Source organism: Mycteria americana, chromosome 8 (genome assembly GCF_035582795.1).
Source record: "Mycteria americana isolate JAX WOST 10 ecotype Jacksonville Zoo and Gardens chromosome 8, USCA_MyAme_1.0, whole genome shotgun sequence".
Taxonomy (NCBI): domain Eukaryota; kingdom Metazoa; phylum Chordata; class Aves; order Ciconiiformes; family Ciconiidae; genus Mycteria; species Mycteria americana.
This window is the reverse complement of record NC_134372.1, coordinates 29,998,571-30,017,703: the sequence shown is the minus strand read 5'-3', so window position 1 is coordinate 30,017,703 and position 19,133 is coordinate 29,998,571. Positions and strand designations below refer to the sequence as shown.

Here is a 19,133-nt window from a genome sequence, read left to right as displayed (position 1 = left end):
GAAAAGAGCAGTTAATTATGTGTGTAGACAGTCATTAGGATGTGAACAATGAGAGATGTGACGTTTAGAGAGCACTGAAAAGCAGTTTGGGAAAAGTCAAACTAAAAAGTCTTTGAATATGTCTTTCTTAAACAAGTTTGACCATATGTGAGCTACATGTATTTTTAGCTTGCTAGCTGTGCTAGGATCTCTAAATCTCCTTGAAGGCTTTGCTATAGTATTTACCTCTCAGGTAGTAAAACCTTTCACATGACATGTGTCAGTGATGTGGATCTGTATCAGCATTTGGTGGCTCTGTATCAGTTTATATATCCCAGGGTTTGAATGTCTGTGTACTCCTGAATGTAATTACTGCTGTTAGCACTGGCTCCAGTAACTGTGTCTTTGTGAGCAACAGTAGGAAAGTGGTATTTCTCATTATATGCTTAAAAGAAATGTGGTTTTGTTTGAAAGTAATGTTTACAAAAGGCTTTATTGGTAAATATAGTGTTCTCTGAGTATATCTACCCAAAGCTTTTTGTTGGCCATAAAATGGCCATATTGGCCATTTTAGTATATAAACACCAAAAGTTTTTTGGTTTATTTTTTTGATAAACTGTTTTGCAACAGTGCCCTAGCAACAATCAGTTTAGAGCATTTGTACTGAGTTCAAGGTTACTGTCTTATACGCACTTAAATATATAAAGTGCGTATGACTTCAAAATTAAGAAGCATATGGCTGAAAGGACCTTATTATTTCACTGTGTTGTCTAACTTGATAATAGTGTGTACTGCAATCCAGACTGACCTCTCATGGGATTCACTGTAACATGATTCCAGATTCATAGACTACATTACTGAGTTTTTAAAAGCGAGTTACAGAAGTTAAACTACAAATTATACATCTAAAAAACATAACAAAAACATCCAAATATAACTGTGTAGAACATCTTCAACTTCTTTTGTTATGGCCATCAGAACACATAAAATTAATTTCTGTAATGTGTAATATACCAATCATTCATTTTTAACATGTGTATTTTATACCTCAGTGTCAAGTATGCCCACATTGCCTTTTATAATCTGGGTAATTTATCAGAAGTCAACCTTCCTCCCATTTTCCTTCCACATATTTTAACTCAAGAAAAAAACTACTCTCTTATCACTAATGCCACTTAGTTACTGATAAAAATTAAGCAGATGCATTAACTATGAACGACCATTGCCACATAGTTCGACCATGGATCTTGTGTCAGAAGTTATTGTTTATGTAACATCATTTAACTGTGGTTAACTTTGGTTGCATTATTTAGCTAGAAACTGTAGGTAATAGAGCAAAGTATTACAGTACACATCTGCAACAGTTAGGAAATTTTAGCCTGAACAACTGATTAATTTAGTCCTGTATAACAGCTATATGAAAAGACAAATACTTGAAGTCAGACATCTGAGATCCCAAGCAACAAATTTCCTTAGAAACTTTAAAGGGTAACTCTGTATGTTGAACTGGGAAGCACAGTCACCATCACCAGCTGCCTCAGGAAAGACAGACACTCTATGAAGCAGGTAGTAACTTGATATTTATGCTAATACAGTGAAGTGCTACAGCTTTGAAAAAGATCAAATTCAAATTATGTAACACTTCAGATGGAGTCAGCCTGAAATTGCTTAGGCAAAGCAGGCAAGCAAATGCTAAGATTTCTTACTTGGAGTTTCTTGAATACAATTTACCTCAAATTAATCTGTGTGTCTACAGTTAAAGGAAGCTATTTCTCAGCAGTTCAGAAGACTTGATACAACATAAGATGCATATTATCAAATGGAAATAGGATTTTCTGTAAATTATAATACTAGATTGTCCCCAGATCTCTGTTTAAGGATTTACCCTACTCCTATACATGAACAGTAAGCTTCTGCTTGTAGACATATAAATTGGCTGACGTACAAATGAACTGCAGATGAGAGGCAGGTAGTCCGTGCAATGAATGGGTCCAAAATATAAAGGTTTCCCATCTCTGAGTGGATCACACTTCCACTGTATTTCTATAAAGTTGAAAGCTTTCTGTTGTATGAAATAATTTTACTGCAGCTTGTAACTTCTCCCAAGAGCCCCTTAACTGTGCATTGTGAACAGAGTACATGTGTACAATTTCTAGGATAAGGTTATATAGCCTTATCCTTAAGTGATTATCTGTGCAAGTTTTCTGTTTATTTAGTTTTAACTCTCAGTATACTAAGAATAAGAGTAGCTCCAGTGCCTTATTTCCTCTGAAGCCATTGATTTAGATACTATGCTGTAATCTTTCCATTTAACAGCTTACTATTTCTGCATACTGAGTTTTAGCACAGGCTGAAGTGGATAGCATGGGAAAAACAATCACTAAAAGAAAAGGCTGTGATAAATCACTGCAGCAGAAATCAGAGCTAAAATGCTATTTTTGTGTGATTATTTACCATGGATACAAACTAGCAGCTAGATATGAAATAACCTCAGCCACTCTTTAATCCTTTTGGTTTAAAGCAGAAAAGAACAATGGCACGATATTCAAAAGAAATCTTGTACTCACTCTGTTACCTGTGAGTCATTAGAACCCGTGAGTCAACACACTTCTTTCCTTTAATAGGAGACATTTTTTTGTGGGTTAGGGGTTTTTTTTGTTTTTACAATCAGTTCAGAGACTGCACATGTCACTACAGCATGCAGAAAAAATGAGCAGAAAACTTAAAAGCTTTTTCATTTTACAGAACATGAAGCAGCAAGATCCCCTCTCTCAGTGAAAGGTAACCATAAAATGAGAAATTAAGACCTTGAAAAAGCCTCAAGCTTTATTGTGCCTTCTCGTTCCCACCGAACTTCAGAGGTATCTGGTCTAGAATTCTCTGAATGAACTGCTATATCACAAGAAAATCAAATATAAGTTGTCCTTTAGTCTTTCTACATGTAGCTATAATTGGTCAAAACCGTATCAAAGTTAGGAAAATACCTTCTCTTCTTTTTTTTTTCCTGCCACAGTAGCAATTTTTAAGTTTTAATAATGAATGTTTCGGGGCTGGTGGCATGAAGCAATGAAATGCAACAGAGCTGCACATCATACAGGCACACTTTCATTCTGATTTGAATTTAAAAGTCTCAACAAAATTAAACAAAATCAACTGATGAGATCATTCTTCAGTCTCCTCCAAAGGCATTTTGTTATTCCCTTACTAGCTTCCTTTTGGAAAGCCGTGAGTTGTGATGCCTATGGAAATGACTATTGCAACTTCCAGAACAGTGCACAAAGTTAACCTGATCACCTGGTTCTGAATCTCCATTCCTTATTCTTTCAGTCTAGCTTACACACAGAAGCTCATTCGCTCTGCCTTAATGACTTCAAGCTTAGTCCCTACCAGGCCATTTATTACCGCTTGGCAACCTGAATCAACCTCCTTTAAGTGGAGGCTTACTAATGGAGGAGTCCATGCCTGGGAGACCTGTCCTCTTCCGGGCTGCAGTCTCTATTTTCCGCACCAGGTCCACATCCCACCGATGGGTAACAAAACTAACCACGGCTCCACGCGCCTTGCTTCCAACCCGTCCAACTCGCCCCACACGGTGCAAGTAGTCCTGCAGGGTGTCTGGGAAGTCATAGTTGACCACTAGCTGCACACTGCTGGTGTCCAGCCCCCGCGAGGCAAGGTCAGTGCAGACAAGGACAGACACGTCACCCTTCTGGAAAGAGGCAAAGATGCCAGCTCTAGCAGCTGCTGACATCTGTCCCTGCAACCTCAGGTGCTTGATTTTGTGGTCATCCAGGATATAGCCCAGCCAGTTGACAGTACTGGCACTGTTGCAGAATACGAGAACAGCCCTGCCAGATGCTGGGCGCTCCTTGAGTAGCTGGAGCAGTTCGGGCAGCTTGTCCCGGCCTTTGAGGCGGACAAACTTTTGCTGGATGTGGGGCGGCAGGCGGTGCAGGCTCTGGGTAGTAAGGGTAACAAACCGGCTCACGTCGGTGAACTTCCCCAGCGTCTGGCTCAGCCCGGCGGGGAAGGTGGCTCCGACCACCACCACCTGGGTCCTCGCCTCCCTGGGGCCGGCCGGCCCGGCGGCGCCAGCGGCCAGGGGCGCGTGTGCCAGGATCTCCTCCAGCGGCTCCGCGAAGGAGTCGTCCATCAGGGCGTCCGCCTCGTCCAGCACCATCCAGCGCAGCCGCCCCAGGGCCAGGAAGCGCCGCCGCAGCGCCTCCCGCAGCGCCCCGGGGGTGCCCAGCAGCACGGCGGCACCCGGCGGCGGCGCCCGCAGCTGCCTCCGCAGCCCTCCCGCGGCGCCGCCGCCCGTCAGCCCGCGCACCTGCAGCCCCGCCGGCCGGCACAGCGCCGCCGCCACCGCGCCCACCTGCGCCGCCAGCTCCCGCGACGGCAGCACCACTAACCCGCGAGGCGACGCCGGCCCCGCCGCCGGCCCCGCCGCCGGCCCCTCGGGGCGGGAGAGCAGCCCGTCCAGCAGCGGCAGCAGGTAGGCCAGCGTCTTGCCGCTGCCGGTCTCGGCGGCACAGAGGGCGCTGCGGCCGCGGCGCAGCGCGGGGATGGCGAGGCGCTGCACCGCCGTGGGGCGGCCGATGGACAGGCCCTCCAGGCCGGCCAGCAGCGCCGGCTGCAGCCCCATCTCGGCGAAGGTCGGGTCCTGCCCCGCGTCAGGCGGCGGCGCCTGCAGGGCGGGAGCTGCCTCCTGCGAGGGCTCCAGCTGGAAGTAGTCCCCGCAGGCTTTCCTGTGCTTCCAGCCCGCCGACACCAGCTGCGGCTGCTCCCAGCGCCCCACCGTCTGCCAGCGGGGCTGGCTCAGCTCCGGCCGCCGGCTCCGCAGCAGCAGCTTCCCGGGCCGCGCCGCTGCCGCCTCCCCTTGCCCGCGCCGACGGCGCTGCGCGCCCCGCTGCAGGCGCAGTCGCAGGGCCCAGGGGACGCGCACCACGCTCCCGGGGGGCTGCGCGCCCGCCGCCGCCCGGGTGGCCGCCGACCGCCGCGGCAGCAGCGGGAGGGCGGCCACCATCCCGCCGCGGCTCAGCGCCATGGCGGCATCTCACGTGGCGGCGGCGCTGCCCGATGACGCGGTGAGGAGACGCTTCCCCCCGCCCCCCGGAGCTGCGGCGGAGCCACGCGAGGAGGGTGAGTAGCACGGGTGGGGGGCGCGCGCGCGCGGCACGTACACCAACAGGCGGTGGCAGCGGCCCCTTCACGTTCGCCTTTTCAGCTGACGGCTGAGAGCTGACCCGCGTGCCGCGCCCCGCGGGAGCAAACATGGCCCTGAGGGGCTCCGGCAGAGGCGGCCTGGCGCCCCTCGCTGGGGAGAGGGAGCCCGCACGGCGGGGAGCACCCCCCGGGCCGCGCCGACACCTCAGGGCGCCGCTGAGCTCTCTCACGGCTCCAAGCAACTGGCGCCAGGGCCGCGGGAGCGGAGTAAGCAGCGGTGGAGCAGCCGGCCTGCGAGCTACTGAGGGAACCCTGTCAGTTTTGACAGGGTCACACGCTCCCCCTCCACCTCCCCTTCCCGCCAAATGAAGGTTCGAGTAGGAAGTTATATTCCATGGCGATCCCCCTTGATTTTCTCTTTCAGGTAGTACCGCAACAGGAATGACGGTGAACACACCTCTGTGTTTTAGAGGAAAGAAGATCCTGGCTCCAATGGTGCGAGTGGGAACATTACCAATGCGTCTTCTTGCTCTGGACTATGGTGCTGATATCGTGTACTGTGAGGTATGAACAATGAGCAGATGAGGCAGTCTTATCTGATAACATGATTAACTAAAGTACAAATAGACTTTGTTTGTTGTAGGACTTTTTCCTTTTACATATATTTTTCATTAGAAAAATGGGGAAAGAAGAATCTCTATGGCTTAAGGCATTTCCCTTTCAGCAGGCCTCATGGTAAACACATACCTGAAGACTGTTCAGTAATTTCAATTCATTTAAACAAAACACTCACCCTAACAATTTCCTGACATTCTACTGTGGTTTGGGTTTGGTTTTTTTTTTCCTTTTTGAGTAGAGTCATAGCATTGAAGGAAGTCTTAGACTGACCTACCCTCTCACCCAGTTAGTTCTACTGTGCTAACCCAGAGCATCCATATATACCTTTCACAGCACTGCTGTCCTTGTTGCTTAACCACTTTTCTTAAAGCTGCCTGAAGTTGAGACTCCAGTTTGCTGCAGATATTATTGGTAGGACTGCTCTGTAACTTAAGGTACTTAGTCTTCACTATCCTTGTTGTTGCAGTGCATCAGTATTCCCATTTTCCCCTTCAGTGCTATTATTAGCTCTTCTCAAATATAGGCACTGGTACAAGTTACATGACTCAGTTGAGATTTAAAAAAAAAAAACACAACAAAAAAAGAGTTAAATATAATGTAAATATGGCTTAAATACCTTAAATTCTCTCTTTCCTGGAGAATGTTTGATCTGTACCAATAGAACAGGCTGAAATGAACTGTCAGAATCAGTCATTTACGATGTTCTCCAGGAATCTTCACAACAGTTCTCTCGTGAGTTAGCTCACTGCCCTTTTTGGGGGGAGAAAGGAAAGATTTGTTCTCAGAGAGACAATATGCTGTTTTTAGCTTGGCCACAGCTCACCTTTTGTCTCTAGCTTCTAGAATTACAAATGATATTTAATTAGTTGGATCAGCTCCATCTGAAAGAATAGTTATTACTGGATGATTCAGAAGAAATCTCAAAATTCAGTAGAATAGTTACCACTATCTGTCATAAAATTGGGAGTAATAAGGTGTTTTTCTTCTTTGACAAACAATAATTAACAGTTTCGCAGTTATGAATTATGACCTGTCTGCTTTACACGGGATTAAGTGAGAATACATATTTTTTATTCTCTGGGAGGCTAAGCATAGATCATGTATAGAGAAGTCACAAGCACAGAGTTACATAGTCTAGAAGTCTTAAACACTAAAAGTCAGTCAGGCTTCAGACAGCCTTTGTACTTTTCCAGTATCTCTTATGCTTCTTAGTGGTAGCAAAAACCTTGTTACTGAGCAGCTACTGGATTTCACTAACCACAGATTTGACAGGGCCATTGTACAGGAAATTAGTGGAAGATAATAACATAGAAGTTGTGGAAAAAACCACAACAAACCACACACATAAAGGTATTGCTTTTCTTACTGCTAAAGTCACAGGGTATGAGAAGTTATTTAATCCCACACTGTAAACTGCATAGCTAAAGCAGTTTCTCCTTCACACACACTTTTTGCCACAATTCCAGAGAAACAGTACCTCAGAAGAAGAGACCCTCAAACTTACAAGTTGCAGTACATGACAAAACTTGTAGTGCAAAAGTTATTCCTGTAGCAAAAAAACTGTTGTAGTTTTCCTCATCTCATAAATAAGGTCTCCTACATTGTCTTTTTTTTCCTCCACATTGCTGTTGAGAGACGGGAGAGTTAAGATGCCTTTGACATAGATTAGTGTTTGCAGTTAGATATCTGTTGTAATAAATTTTATTAGAGAAGCTGTGCTTTGTAGGTTTTCTTAAGAACTGACAAGATAGTATAAAATAAAACAGTTGTTTCAGGCAATTATACTGCAATTGTTTGGCAACAGAACAGCATGAATAACTGCATTTTGTAACTTCATTTTCTGATTTATCCTTTTGTTTCCCAGTCCCTTCCTCCCAGTCCCCTCAGTATTTTGGAACTCAAAGCTGTTTCAGAATTTAACAGTACCTGATAAGGAGCATTAGTAAAAAACTTAAATTAAAAGCACTACTCATAAAACCTATGGTATAATGCAAACAGATTAAGATTAGGCTAATTTATTGCTTGTTTGTCCCTTACCTGTAAATCAGCAGGTCTTAAACCTTGTCTTATTTGCTAAAACAAAGAGTCTATGGTAGGCTAAACTTCTTCAGGTAACTAACACTATAGCATAGTGGTTTGTTGGGGTTTTTTTCTCAGTTTATATAGCAGTTGAATTCTCAGCAGCTACCAAGTTCTATTGCCTCAAACTGTAGCCCTTTGTCAATTAAAGGCAGTCAGTTTGTCTTAAAGCTCACCTGTAATCAAGTTGATGAGACATATATGAGAAAAGGACTCAGATGATGTCCTTAATAAATTGAATTGCATAAATCTGCAGTTAAGCTAATATATGCAGATTGAAGTTCTGGCTTTCTTTTAGAAGAAAGCGACAAATTCTAGAAGAATAGTGACTGTACATTAGGTTCTCTAATAAATGTCAACACAAAGCTTTGTTTTGTTTTTTAACTAATGTAGAAAACCATTAAAATTTAAGATTAAGGTAAAGAAGTCTGACAGCCTAATACTGCAGTTTTGTTCACCTATGTGTTTGGCCAGTACAAATCTACATTGATTCTTGAGGTTGTCTGTTGCTATAGCATTAAGTTATCTTCTACTCTAGGTGGTTCATTCTGCTTTGTTTCTAGCTTGCTAGATAGGTATTTGAACAAAATGGTTCTTCTAGAACTATGTAAACATTCTTATGTTCACATATTCTATTCATATTTTGAAACTTCAGTTGAGAGTGTTGTATAGTTAAACTCTTATTTTCATTTGCATTCTTTTTCTATATTTGGTATTTCTAGATATTCTTACTTAATAAAATAGGCAACTCTTTAGAGGTGGGTGGCTTAAACACTTCAACTCACTGAGGTATTTTTGTTTTTTTCTTCTCAGGAGCTGATTGACATAAAGATGCTGCAGTGTAAGAGGGTTATAAATGGCAAGTATATAACAAAATAATTTCTTTTGTTAATATCTGTAAGCATTCTTTTTTCTAGTTAAGAGAAAAGATAATTATTTCTCTGAAGTAATTTTATAGTGCTTACAATGAGGTATCAATACGTCTAATCTCTCTAAACAGTGTCTAGGGACTTAAAAGAAGCTTTTGAAGCTCTACCTTACACCTGTCTACTGCTCTACAGTTTCAAACTTTCAGTTTCTCTTCTTAAGGAATTTCAGTAGTTCAGTCAGTGTCCCTCGGGAAAACCACAAATGTTTTTGGAGGATAGGGCTAATGCATTAGTAACTGACAGTTTGTTATTCTTTTTAGGGCCTTAACACAAGGTCTTTCTCCATCATTGACTTAGTTTATTACAAGGATTCAATGAGTTTTCTGTTAAACTCTTTGACAGAGGTCAGGTCACTGGGTGTGCAGGTATAGGCTTTCTAAAGTAAAAGGCTTTATAATTCTAGCTCCTGGAATTATGTCTTTCTCTTTTTGTTAAGAAAAACGGGATCAGTGTTGGAAATCCATTACTAATGTTTCAGCATTATGCTTCCTGGCAGCAGGTGAAAGAAACTAGTAGCTGGAATAGACAGGACATTAAAGTTCCAGTGCATTGTTTAAAATGTTAAAGCTTCTAGTTTTATGTGGGTTAAAAAGACAAATAATAAAACTGTAATTAACAGATAACCCTCCTCAATTCTGTATCTACATACTGGCTTCAGCCTCTCATTCTCTACTGCCTTCATATGCTATTATAATAAAGAATAAACAGGAAAAAACTCTTGTTTTGTTTTCAGAAATTTTACATGTGCATGTGCTAATATAAAATCTAGCTTCCTGAGCAAAACTACTAATATTAGTTACAAAGCCTTTTAATTTTTCTATAAAAGTTTAATAGTGTCCAAGAAACAAATTCAGAGACAGTTTCCCTTTTAATTTTTCTATAAAAGTTTAATAGTGTCCAAGAAACAAATTCAGAGACAGTTTCCAATCATGAATCTTTATAAATGTTAGTTGTTTCTGACATTATATACACACCTTTTAGTCTTCTGCAATAAGCAAGCAAGACGTACAAAATTTCACTGTTTATCATTCTTTTATTAACTTGAGGTCCATGGGCTAGATTTGGCCTAACATGATTTTCACAGACAAGTTCTTAAAAATATATCTTTGAGACCTCCCCAGCTGAGTAGCATGAGAAACAGTTGTTTGTAGTGTCCCTCTTAGGGAACAGAAGTCCACTGCAAATCTACTTTCCCCTCCTGCCCCTTCCCAAAAATGGTACTGTTGTGTTCATTCTGGCTGATTAATCATTAGACTTGTACTCGTGCTGATGCTTGCCCAAGAAACTGGCGGGGGGATGATTAGGGAATACTATGGGAGGGAAACAGCAATGTGCAAGAAATGTACTGCAAGGACGTACAAGAGGTAGGGTGCTGTTAGTTCTGCTGTTCATGGAAGACTTATTTGATAGCATTTCGTTTATATACAAGTTATATAGTCATATGACTTTATGATTACATTTGTGTATCAGTATTGTCTGTTTTATCTGTTTCTCATTTCATATAGAAGTACTTGAAACAGTGGACTTTGTTGCACCTAATGAAAGAGTTGTGTTCAGAACTTGTGAAAGGGAGAGGCACCGTGTTGTCTTTCAAATGGTAAGAAACCAACTGCGGGTACTCTTCTAATAACAACATAGTTAAACAAGGTAGTGCTAGTAACATTAGTCTAGGTCTAAAGCAGCTCTCTGTATTGCAGACTATCAATTTCTTGATGCTTCAGGTGAATGTAAAATTTCACACCAAATGTGTTGCAGAATTTCTAATCTGTTCGTACACATGCAGTCAAGATGCTGCATTATGAGGTGTCCCTACAGCTGTTTTTGGAAGAGGTGATTAAGATGAATTCTGTGCTTTATGGTAGCAGCTGGTTTTTGTAATAGGTATCTTTGATATATTTCCAAAAGTGCAGATACCAAAAAGAAATTATGCTGATGTTTGATGACATGTTTAAGTCTTGCACTGTCTAGTAAACAGTCTCACTGAGAGGATTACTGAGAGTATTAGTGTGTGCATTGACATTGCACAAATGGATTAAAGGCTGTTGGAGAGAAAAGGGTAGTCATTTGTTCTTTGAGACCACTCTCTGTAGGACAAGAAATGACGGGGGTTGGAGGGAGGGAGAAGTGTGGACTGCATTAGATATTGAAAAAGACCCTTTTCAGTGGTAATGATAGCCCTGGAATAGATTGCTTGTAGAGGCTGTAGAATTGTTATTAGTGGAGCTTCTTAAGAACATGATAAATAAATATCTAATGGTGATGGGCTTAAGAACATTTGAACATTCTCGTGTTGATGCTTGCCCAAGAAACTGGCGGGGGGATGATTAGGGAATACTATGGGAGGGAAACAGCAATGTGCAAAAAATGTAGGTTGAGACACCTCTTTAGATCCCTTTTTGCATCACCTTTAGTCATTCAGTGGCTGACTTAGTACATACTTTAGCTAAATGTTTTAGCTATCTGTTGTGCCATGAATGGGTCTCTGTCACTTTGTACTGAATGTTTAGAGCAAATAGTTATACATGTGTGCAAGTGAGTGCATTTTTTTACTAATTTGATGATATTTTATAATTACAAATCCTCTTTTTTATCAACAGGGTTCAGCAGATGCTGAAAGAGCCCTGGCAGTAGCTAAGCTTGTGTAAGTCATCTTCTATCACCCTCTTCCCACCATGGGTTTGTTTGGGTTCTTTTGTACAGAGGAGTTATCGTGGAAGACAGTTTTTTGTGATTGAGAGGATCAAGGTAGGTCTTGATAGGACCAAGAAAAGTTCTGTAGGAGCTGCACAGTAAAGTGTAGCATTTCAAAAGGCCAGTGGTATAATGGTGTAACTGCAACTTCTATTTAAAATAATTCTTGCTCAAAACAGCAGCTGCGTAAGTTCTATACTGGGATTGATGGCTTTTTGCTAGTGCAGTAAGTGTGTCCTTGATCTCTCAAATATGAAATTTCCCTGGGTATTGCACAGCTGCAAGTAAGGCCAATATGCCTGAAAATGTCTCCTACTTTTTGTGGTTTGAAGCCCCCAATAAAATATTGTGCAGAAATGAAAAGTGCGTCTCAAACGTTTTTAAAAGGTGTTTTTAAGCCTCCACTTTAAACAGATGGAAGCTTCAGTAGGGCTTGTTTTAGTGACAGTGGTGAATTTAGTGGTGGATATACTTATATATACTTAATCCTATATAAACATATTTAAGATGAGTATTTGCAGCTTCTTCACAACACTGGTCATTGAAGCCTGTGGACAGACTGATCTTCAGACCGCTGTCAAAATAAATATGTAACTTATATAAGCGAGAAGCTAGAAATTCAGAAGTTCAAATAAAAACTTAACCTTAAATTCTCATTTAAGCCTTAATGATGATGGAAAAAGTTCTCTGGAAAGATGTCTATTTCCTGATTCTTGTTCTAATATGCTGAAAAATATTTTAATTGTTTCTTTCTTCTCTTTCAGAGAGAGTGATGTAGCTGGTATTGATATCAACATGGGATGCCCAAAAGAATATTCTACTAAGGCAAGTGGATTTTGATTACTCTTAAATAAGCTTTTTCTTTCTTAGAGGTGTGGAGTGTGGAATACCTGTTCTGTTTTTCTGAGCTGAACAAATTCAAGCAGTAAAATTTTCATGCAGACAAACTTGAGTTTATTTTTTTGCAATAAACAAAAGAGTCTTGAAGGTGTCATGGCCCTAATGCAGTAAAATGACATAGTCTATTAGAAATCTCACTTAAGAATAGGTTTGGTCATGTAATTAAACATACCATATCCTTAAGTGGGTAGACATATATGAAGTTTGTAAGCTTAGGTTAGTGTGGACTCGTACCACTGAGCAAGTGGTGATTGTATTTTCTGGCAAGACAACCACTGAATATTGTGAAAAATGTAGTGAGGTTGTTAAATTGTATTGTTGTACAAAATTAACACTAAAGTTATTTAAAATTCTGAAAATTCTGACAGGCTATGTTGTATCTTGCACTTAAAAGTAAATTCTGTAAGGCAGGATACAATAAAGTGGGTTGCTTTTTTTTGTTTTGTTTTCCTGAGGTCACTAGTTTGTTGAATGAGTGAAATATGTTCTGTTTAGCCTTAGAAAAAATAGGAATGACCGTTTGTCATCTGAGCAAGTAAACATTCGCTACTTAGCAATGCTGAGTTCAATTATTGGTCAGTTTTAAGTGGGAGGAGGATGGATCAGTTAAAACTTGAATTTTTTAGGTAAGCACAATACTAAACTAGTCCTCTGTCATTGGTGGCTAAAACAGAGTAGTCAAACTGTTTGTTAGCACTGTTAAGCCAGTTAGTGTATAGATGAAGTATCAATGAATTAGAGCATGGAGCTCCATTTTGATGTCAGATGTTCATGCAGCATAGATAAGAGAAATTTTGCACTTATTGTCAAAGAAAAAGCACTTCAACTTAGAATACTTAAAACATCGTTCCAGGGAAGAAGCCTAGCTGTTTCATTTAAACTTCTTGTCCTCTAGTCTTTGTAGTATTGGCATTTTTAGCATTTGGAGTAAGTTCTCTGTCATGTGAAGCGCTTCATCCTTTAAACAGAAAATCAACATATCCACATAGGCAGTAGTTTCACTTCCTAATTCTGTGTTACCTGTCTTTACATCTGAAAGCTTTTTACTGGCCTTTTACTAAAGCAAGAGCACAAATCTGAATGGTAACTTGAAATCTCCCCTAATTCCTAGCATTATATATTTTCTGTTGTCAAACCAAGTTGCCTGTGGACCAAGTAAAACTCCCCCCCACACACACACACACAGTAGAAAAAAAAAATTCTGTGGCAGTTTATTGTATCTGATGCATAAATACATGGCCAGTTGAAATGAGATCTGTTGCATGAAAGCAATTTTGTTAAAATGGGGAATACTAAGGGCCAAAGCTGACACTGCCAAACATGCCTGTACCTTGCATGATGCCATGACATTGTACAGACCCTACTCCACATAAGTATATCGTCCTCCTTTCTCAGTTTTTCAGCAAAGAGAAAAGAATGCTTTGTCCAAATTGATTTATTTTCCTTTAATGGAACATGTCTTTTGATAAAACTACTTGAAAAGGAAAAGGGTTTATTTTAGACCACATCACCTTAAAGAAATAAAAAGACAGACTACATCATGGAGTTTTGGAACAGAACAACCAAAGGGCCGTAATGACTGTACACAGAGTATGTAAGAGAGGACTGATGTTTTTCCATCACAAAGATTGCTTTTCCTTTGGAGCATGTGAGGTGTGTAAGAATGTTGGACACCTTTCAGGTATCTAGTATCTTCATTTAACAGTTCATAGTGTTTCAGCCTGGATCTGACAATGGTCAATGTTGAAAGTACTAGGTGATGGTGCAAGAAAGGCATAGGATGGATCAATTTATAGGGAGATTTTCTGTTTCACTACTTCTTAGTTTTGTAGGTTGGCTTGCACTCTGAAGAATAATTACTTAAATTCTTCTAATACATTCCATCTAACTTGTTAATAATTTTACCCACATACGTTTCTGGGTTTTTTCTGTTTTAATCCCATGAACTTTTTTGTTTCAATGATAACTTATGAAAATGACAAGGTAAGTGAGGTATGGTGAAAATAAATATTTCATGTTCTTTTAAACTCAAATTTTAATCTCCCCTGTTCTGGAGCCTTTTTATTTATGTATTTAGATTCTGTTGTTTCTGAACTTCCTCTGTTTTTCTGCCAGATGGCTTTTGAGATAAAGTGGTATTACCAAGGAACTGTAGTCATGTTGAGGACATGTCACTAAATTCATAATGGTCTGATGATATTTCCAGTAATGTTTTCTTTAGCCTTTATTACTTTCTTCTATTAGTATATTTCTTCTATCTAGTATTATAACTAGCTACATGGAAGACTATTTTATCCTTCCACAGAATCATAATTAAGAACAAAACACCAAAACATCCACCCTGTACTAGGATGAAAGATCAAAAATTCAAATCATAGAGTCACAGAATGGTTTGGCTTGGAAGGGACCTTTAAAGGTCATCTAGTCCAACCCCCCTGCAATAAGCAGGGACATCTTCACCTAGATCAGGTTGCTCAGAGCCCCATCCAGCCTGACCTTGAATGTTTCCGGGGATGGGGTATCTACCACCTCTCTGGGCAACCTGTTCTAGTGTTTCACCACCCTCATTGTAAAAAATTTCTTCCTTGTATCTAGTCTAAATCTACCCTCTTTTAGTTTCAAACCATTACCCCTTGTCCTATCACAACAGGTCCTGCTAAAAAGTCTGTCCCCATCTTTCTTATAAGCCCCCTTCAGGTACTGGAAGGCTGCTATAAGGTCTCCCTGGAGCCTTCTCCAGGCTGAACAACCCCAACTCTCTCAGCCTTTCTTCATAGGAGAGGTGCTTCTGCCCTCTGATCATTTTTGTGGCCCTCCTCTGGACCCACTCCAACAGGTCCATGTCTTTCCTGTGCTGAGGGCTCCAGAGCTAAATGCAGTACTCCGGGGGCGTCTCACCAGCACGGAGTAGAGGGGCAGAATCACCTCCCTTGATTTGCTGGCCACAAATGCTGGTGAATGGTTATTCTCTGACAGTAGTTCTGGGTCAAAAAAGTTCATACAATTTTGAACTTATGTCTACCTATTGGCCTCTAGGTCTATGTATGCAGAAGAGATAGTGCAGAAAGAACAGCTAAAATATTAAATTGTTAAAGTATTCATAATTTGTGTTCAATACAGCCACTTAATTTGTCTTAGCCTGTTTTTCTAAATGTAGTGTGTAGACAGAGACTACTGGTATCGAGACATCTCAAATGTGGTATAGAATGTTAAAACAATAAATCTGTTCAGCTGTCACTTAATGAGTAGAAACCAGATTATTATGGTTGCTAAAAATGGCTTTTTGAAATCCTGTCTGCTCCATAAAGTAATGGGAGCAAGTTGTTGCCCTGAATTAGTGCTTAATTATTCTGATACGGTTCTAGGAAATGTGTTTCACCAAAGTGTTTGCTAATGCTCCTGCATTTTAGACTTTGCCATTTTCTCCTTTTTTTTTTTTTTTTTTTTTTCCTTCTTAAAATAACATTGTATTTTTGCTGTGGTCTGCTATTAGGCAAAATAATTGAGTTGAAAAATGTGTTTGCCTAGCGTGTAACAGTTTCTGTATATTTTCCCAGGGAGGTATGGGAGCAGCACTGCTATCTGATCCTGACAAAATAGAGTCTGTAAGTATCACCTCGTGGGTTTTGAACTGCCTTGGAAAATATTATGTACTGTGCTCTACTGGAAGCAGGAATGAATGCCTAGAAGACAAATTTGTAAAAGCTAGAGTGGAATAATCAATTTTGAATACTGAAATTAAGGTTATGGATAAATAATACTGATTTAGTTCTCCTTGTCATTGTCTGGACTATAAAATTGTTACCTTCTTCCTTTTCAGTTTTAAAACTTTCACAATGTGGTGCTATATTTGCAGAGAGAGGAGTTTTACGTGCATATGTATGTAAATCTATATAAAACCCTATGTGAACCAGTATGAAAAAGGTTCATACATATGTATGTATATATTTATGTGTATATATATTCCTTTATATCTATAAAACCCTGTATGAACCTATATGAAAAAGATATATATACACATCTATCTGTATGTAATATAGGTAGATATGTAATATGTTTCATATATATACTTTATTCCCCCCCACTCCCCAGAGAACTTCTAAGCTTCTTGAAATTAAACAGAGTCCAGACATTGCTTTGGGTTTCCAGGACTGTTCTTAGCATATAGTTACTTTATTTTCTTTCTGTTTAAAGACATGATTCTTCATAGTTCAGGTGAGTTGACTGTGAACTTTGTCTTGCTTCCCCTTAGCTTTTAGTCCTTCACTATATCCTTCAGAGCTCCTGAGGGCAATTCTAGTTTACAGTTCACCTCTCACTAATAACTGAATCGTGGTACACAGTGGCAAATGTTTCAAGGTAGTTATTCTTTGGTTCTTGTGCTATCAAAAGTATGCAGATCTGGACAAAACAAAAATACCAAAAGCATTTTTCTGCCTTTTTCCATGTGGCTTTTGAGTGTTATTTGTTTTAAGGGTTCTTTGATGCAGGTCAGTCTTTTGAAGAGTCCAGACTCTCTTTGCTCATCTGCATAACTCTTTTCCTGAATGATAGCCAGTCTCTTTCTGATCCCTGCAGTTCATGCCTTTTCCTTCTAAAATGGATGTTGAGTCAGTCTTTTGTAAATCATTCCTCTTATTGTAATAACACCATTCAGCTTTGCAGGCTAGTAGGACTTCTACAGTTTCAACAAGCTGATGCATTGCATAGTTACTATTCTTTGTAAGCTCAGATGTGAAAACAGGTTGTTCTGCCTCATTTATTTCATTATCTGAGGACATGCCATTGGAAGGGCATGTCATCAAAATTGTAACCATGATGGAGTGTTAGCCTTTTGCCAAATGTAAAAATCTCTTGGTGTCAAGAGCTATGGTGTTAGCCAAGCTGTATAAACTGACTATTCAGCAACTGGAAGCATTATTAATTGTGCCAAAGCAAGAGTTTAAATGGAATAGACTGGACCTATTACTCTCTCTTTCATTAGCTGATGGGAAAAGCAAAAGTACAAGTGATCCAGTCTTGATCTCAAAACATTTTTAGAGAAGGTTGGTATCAGTCTCAATTTTTCAAAAGAGAAAGCAGAGTCAGATAAGTGTTGTTATCTGCAGAAAGTCAGCTAACAATACAGGCAACAGAACTGGAACCAGAACCAGAATTTTTTGAGGCCTATATATAGGCCTTGTGTTCCATGAATGTGGTTCCATGAATTACGTTCCACGAATGTTCCATGAATTAGGTAAGGTGGGTGATACAGTCCAGAATTAAATTGTAATTTATGAAGCATGAGGTGATGAAGGCTGAAAGAAAAACTTTTAGGAGTGGGAATTGAGAGAAAAATATTTGACAGGCTAGAAGTAAATCTGGCAAAAATGTTTCTCATAAGAATGAGAGGCAGTTTTAAATAGGATTGCTAACAGCTTCCCTTCCCCTCTACAACCATTACATTTTGTTTTCATCTTCAGAAGAGCAGGAAACTTGATGTTCAAAAATTTGGAATTGTTCTTTTCAATTTAAGATGTTAATAGGCAGCAAAATCTTAGGCATGAAAATTACTCTTAGCCAACTGCAAAGGGATAAGTAAACTTATAGCCTGCAAAAGACATCTGAAATTACAGCTCCAAATCAAGCTTTCCATGTGATTAAGAACCAAATCCTGCACTTTTTATATTGGAATCCTTAAGGAGGCTGACACTGAAAACTTACAAGGTCTGCTTATGGTGCCATTGTAGGAAAAGTATTATTGTGATGGTGTTTGGAAAATGTTGTAATTTCAGTTTTATTTATATGCAAAAAATAATACAAATTAAAAATACTTGAGAGGGGTTTTATATCATATTCTTGGATCTTACTGTTTTCTTTGAGAGAACACTACTGAGGAAAGATTTGAGTAGACAGTGCAAGGTGACGCTAATTACTTGCCAGCTGTTCTAAGGACTTGTGAGTGCTAGCTATAACAGCTCATCTCTGTATTGGGAACCTAATAAGTACAGTAACATTAAACAAAATTCAAGTTTCATAGCATACACAACTCTGAAACAAATCATTTACCAGCCATTTTATACAAGGGAAGTGTACTCAGAATAACATGCATGATAGTATCTCAAAAAAAAAAAGTTGAAAACCAAGTATTTTTCTAGTAACAGTCAGGGTCGGCTGGTTTCCACTCTTTTATTTAGAGAGCTATTGGATTTCTGATACCATTTATTGTATAGTCATACAGTGATTTAAACATGTATAGGCCATTACATGGCCCCTTTAAGTATGGTATGTTGGACTTAAATTCAGCCTGTGAAAAGGAGATTCTTTCCGTAGCTCAGTTCTTAAATGGTTAAACTAACTGCTGCTCATTTGTCTGCTTATTCTGAGTTTGTTTTAATGAATAAAATACGCTTTGTGTTAAGCGTGGAATTCAGTTTACAATTTTTGTTTTCTTTTAGAAGATACAATGATGTTGCTTGATATTTTCCTCTCATTTTTTTCCATTTTGAAAGCTTTCTTCCTTAAAAAAAAAAAACAAACCACCTCTTTTTAGGGAATACTTACATTTAGTTTCCATAAGAAACTCACAACTCAAATATAAGAAGACTGTGAAAACAGTTGCATGAAAATGGAAAACCTTTGTACTTTATTTTGAAATGGTCAGAGTATACTGGTCACCTCATATTAAAAGCAGTATTGAAACTCCAGCAGCAGTTAATTGCTCTGTAAAAGTCCAGTTAAAATCAAAAAAGAAGTGGAAATAAAAATGGCTTAGACTAGAAATAGGTTTGT

General features: G+C 40.0%; 2 protein-coding genes across 2 annotated transcripts in view; one reads left to right on the top strand and one right to left on the bottom strand.

The window, feature by feature from the left end:
* Positions 1-521: 521 nt before the first annotated feature.
* DDX28 (DEAD-box helicase 28) lies at positions 522-5,070 on the bottom strand. Its single transcript, XM_075510579.1, has one exon. It carries the CDS (start codon positions 5,024-5,026, stop codon positions 3,398-3,400), a length of 1,629 nt encoding a protein of 542 aa, XP_075366694.1. The 5' UTR covers positions 5,027-5,070; the 3' UTR covers positions 522-3,397.
* The window catches only part of DUS2 (dihydrouridine synthase 2), a 28,750-nt gene continuing 14,562 nt past the window's right edge, over positions 4,946-19,133 (top strand). Inside the window, exons 1-7 of the mRNA XM_075510580.1 lie at positions 4,946-5,121; positions 5,570-5,709; positions 8,656-8,701; positions 10,277-10,368; positions 11,369-11,412; positions 12,227-12,287; positions 15,920-15,967. Of these exons, the coding sequence (XP_075366695.1) occupies positions 5,025-5,121; positions 5,570-5,709; positions 8,656-8,701; positions 10,277-10,368; positions 11,369-11,412; positions 12,227-12,287; positions 15,920-15,967 (528 nt within the window). The 5' untranslated portion in view covers positions 4,946-5,024. The remainder of the gene's footprint in view (positions 5,122-5,569; positions 5,710-8,655; positions 8,702-10,276; positions 10,369-11,368; positions 11,413-12,226; positions 12,288-15,919; positions 15,968-19,133) is intronic.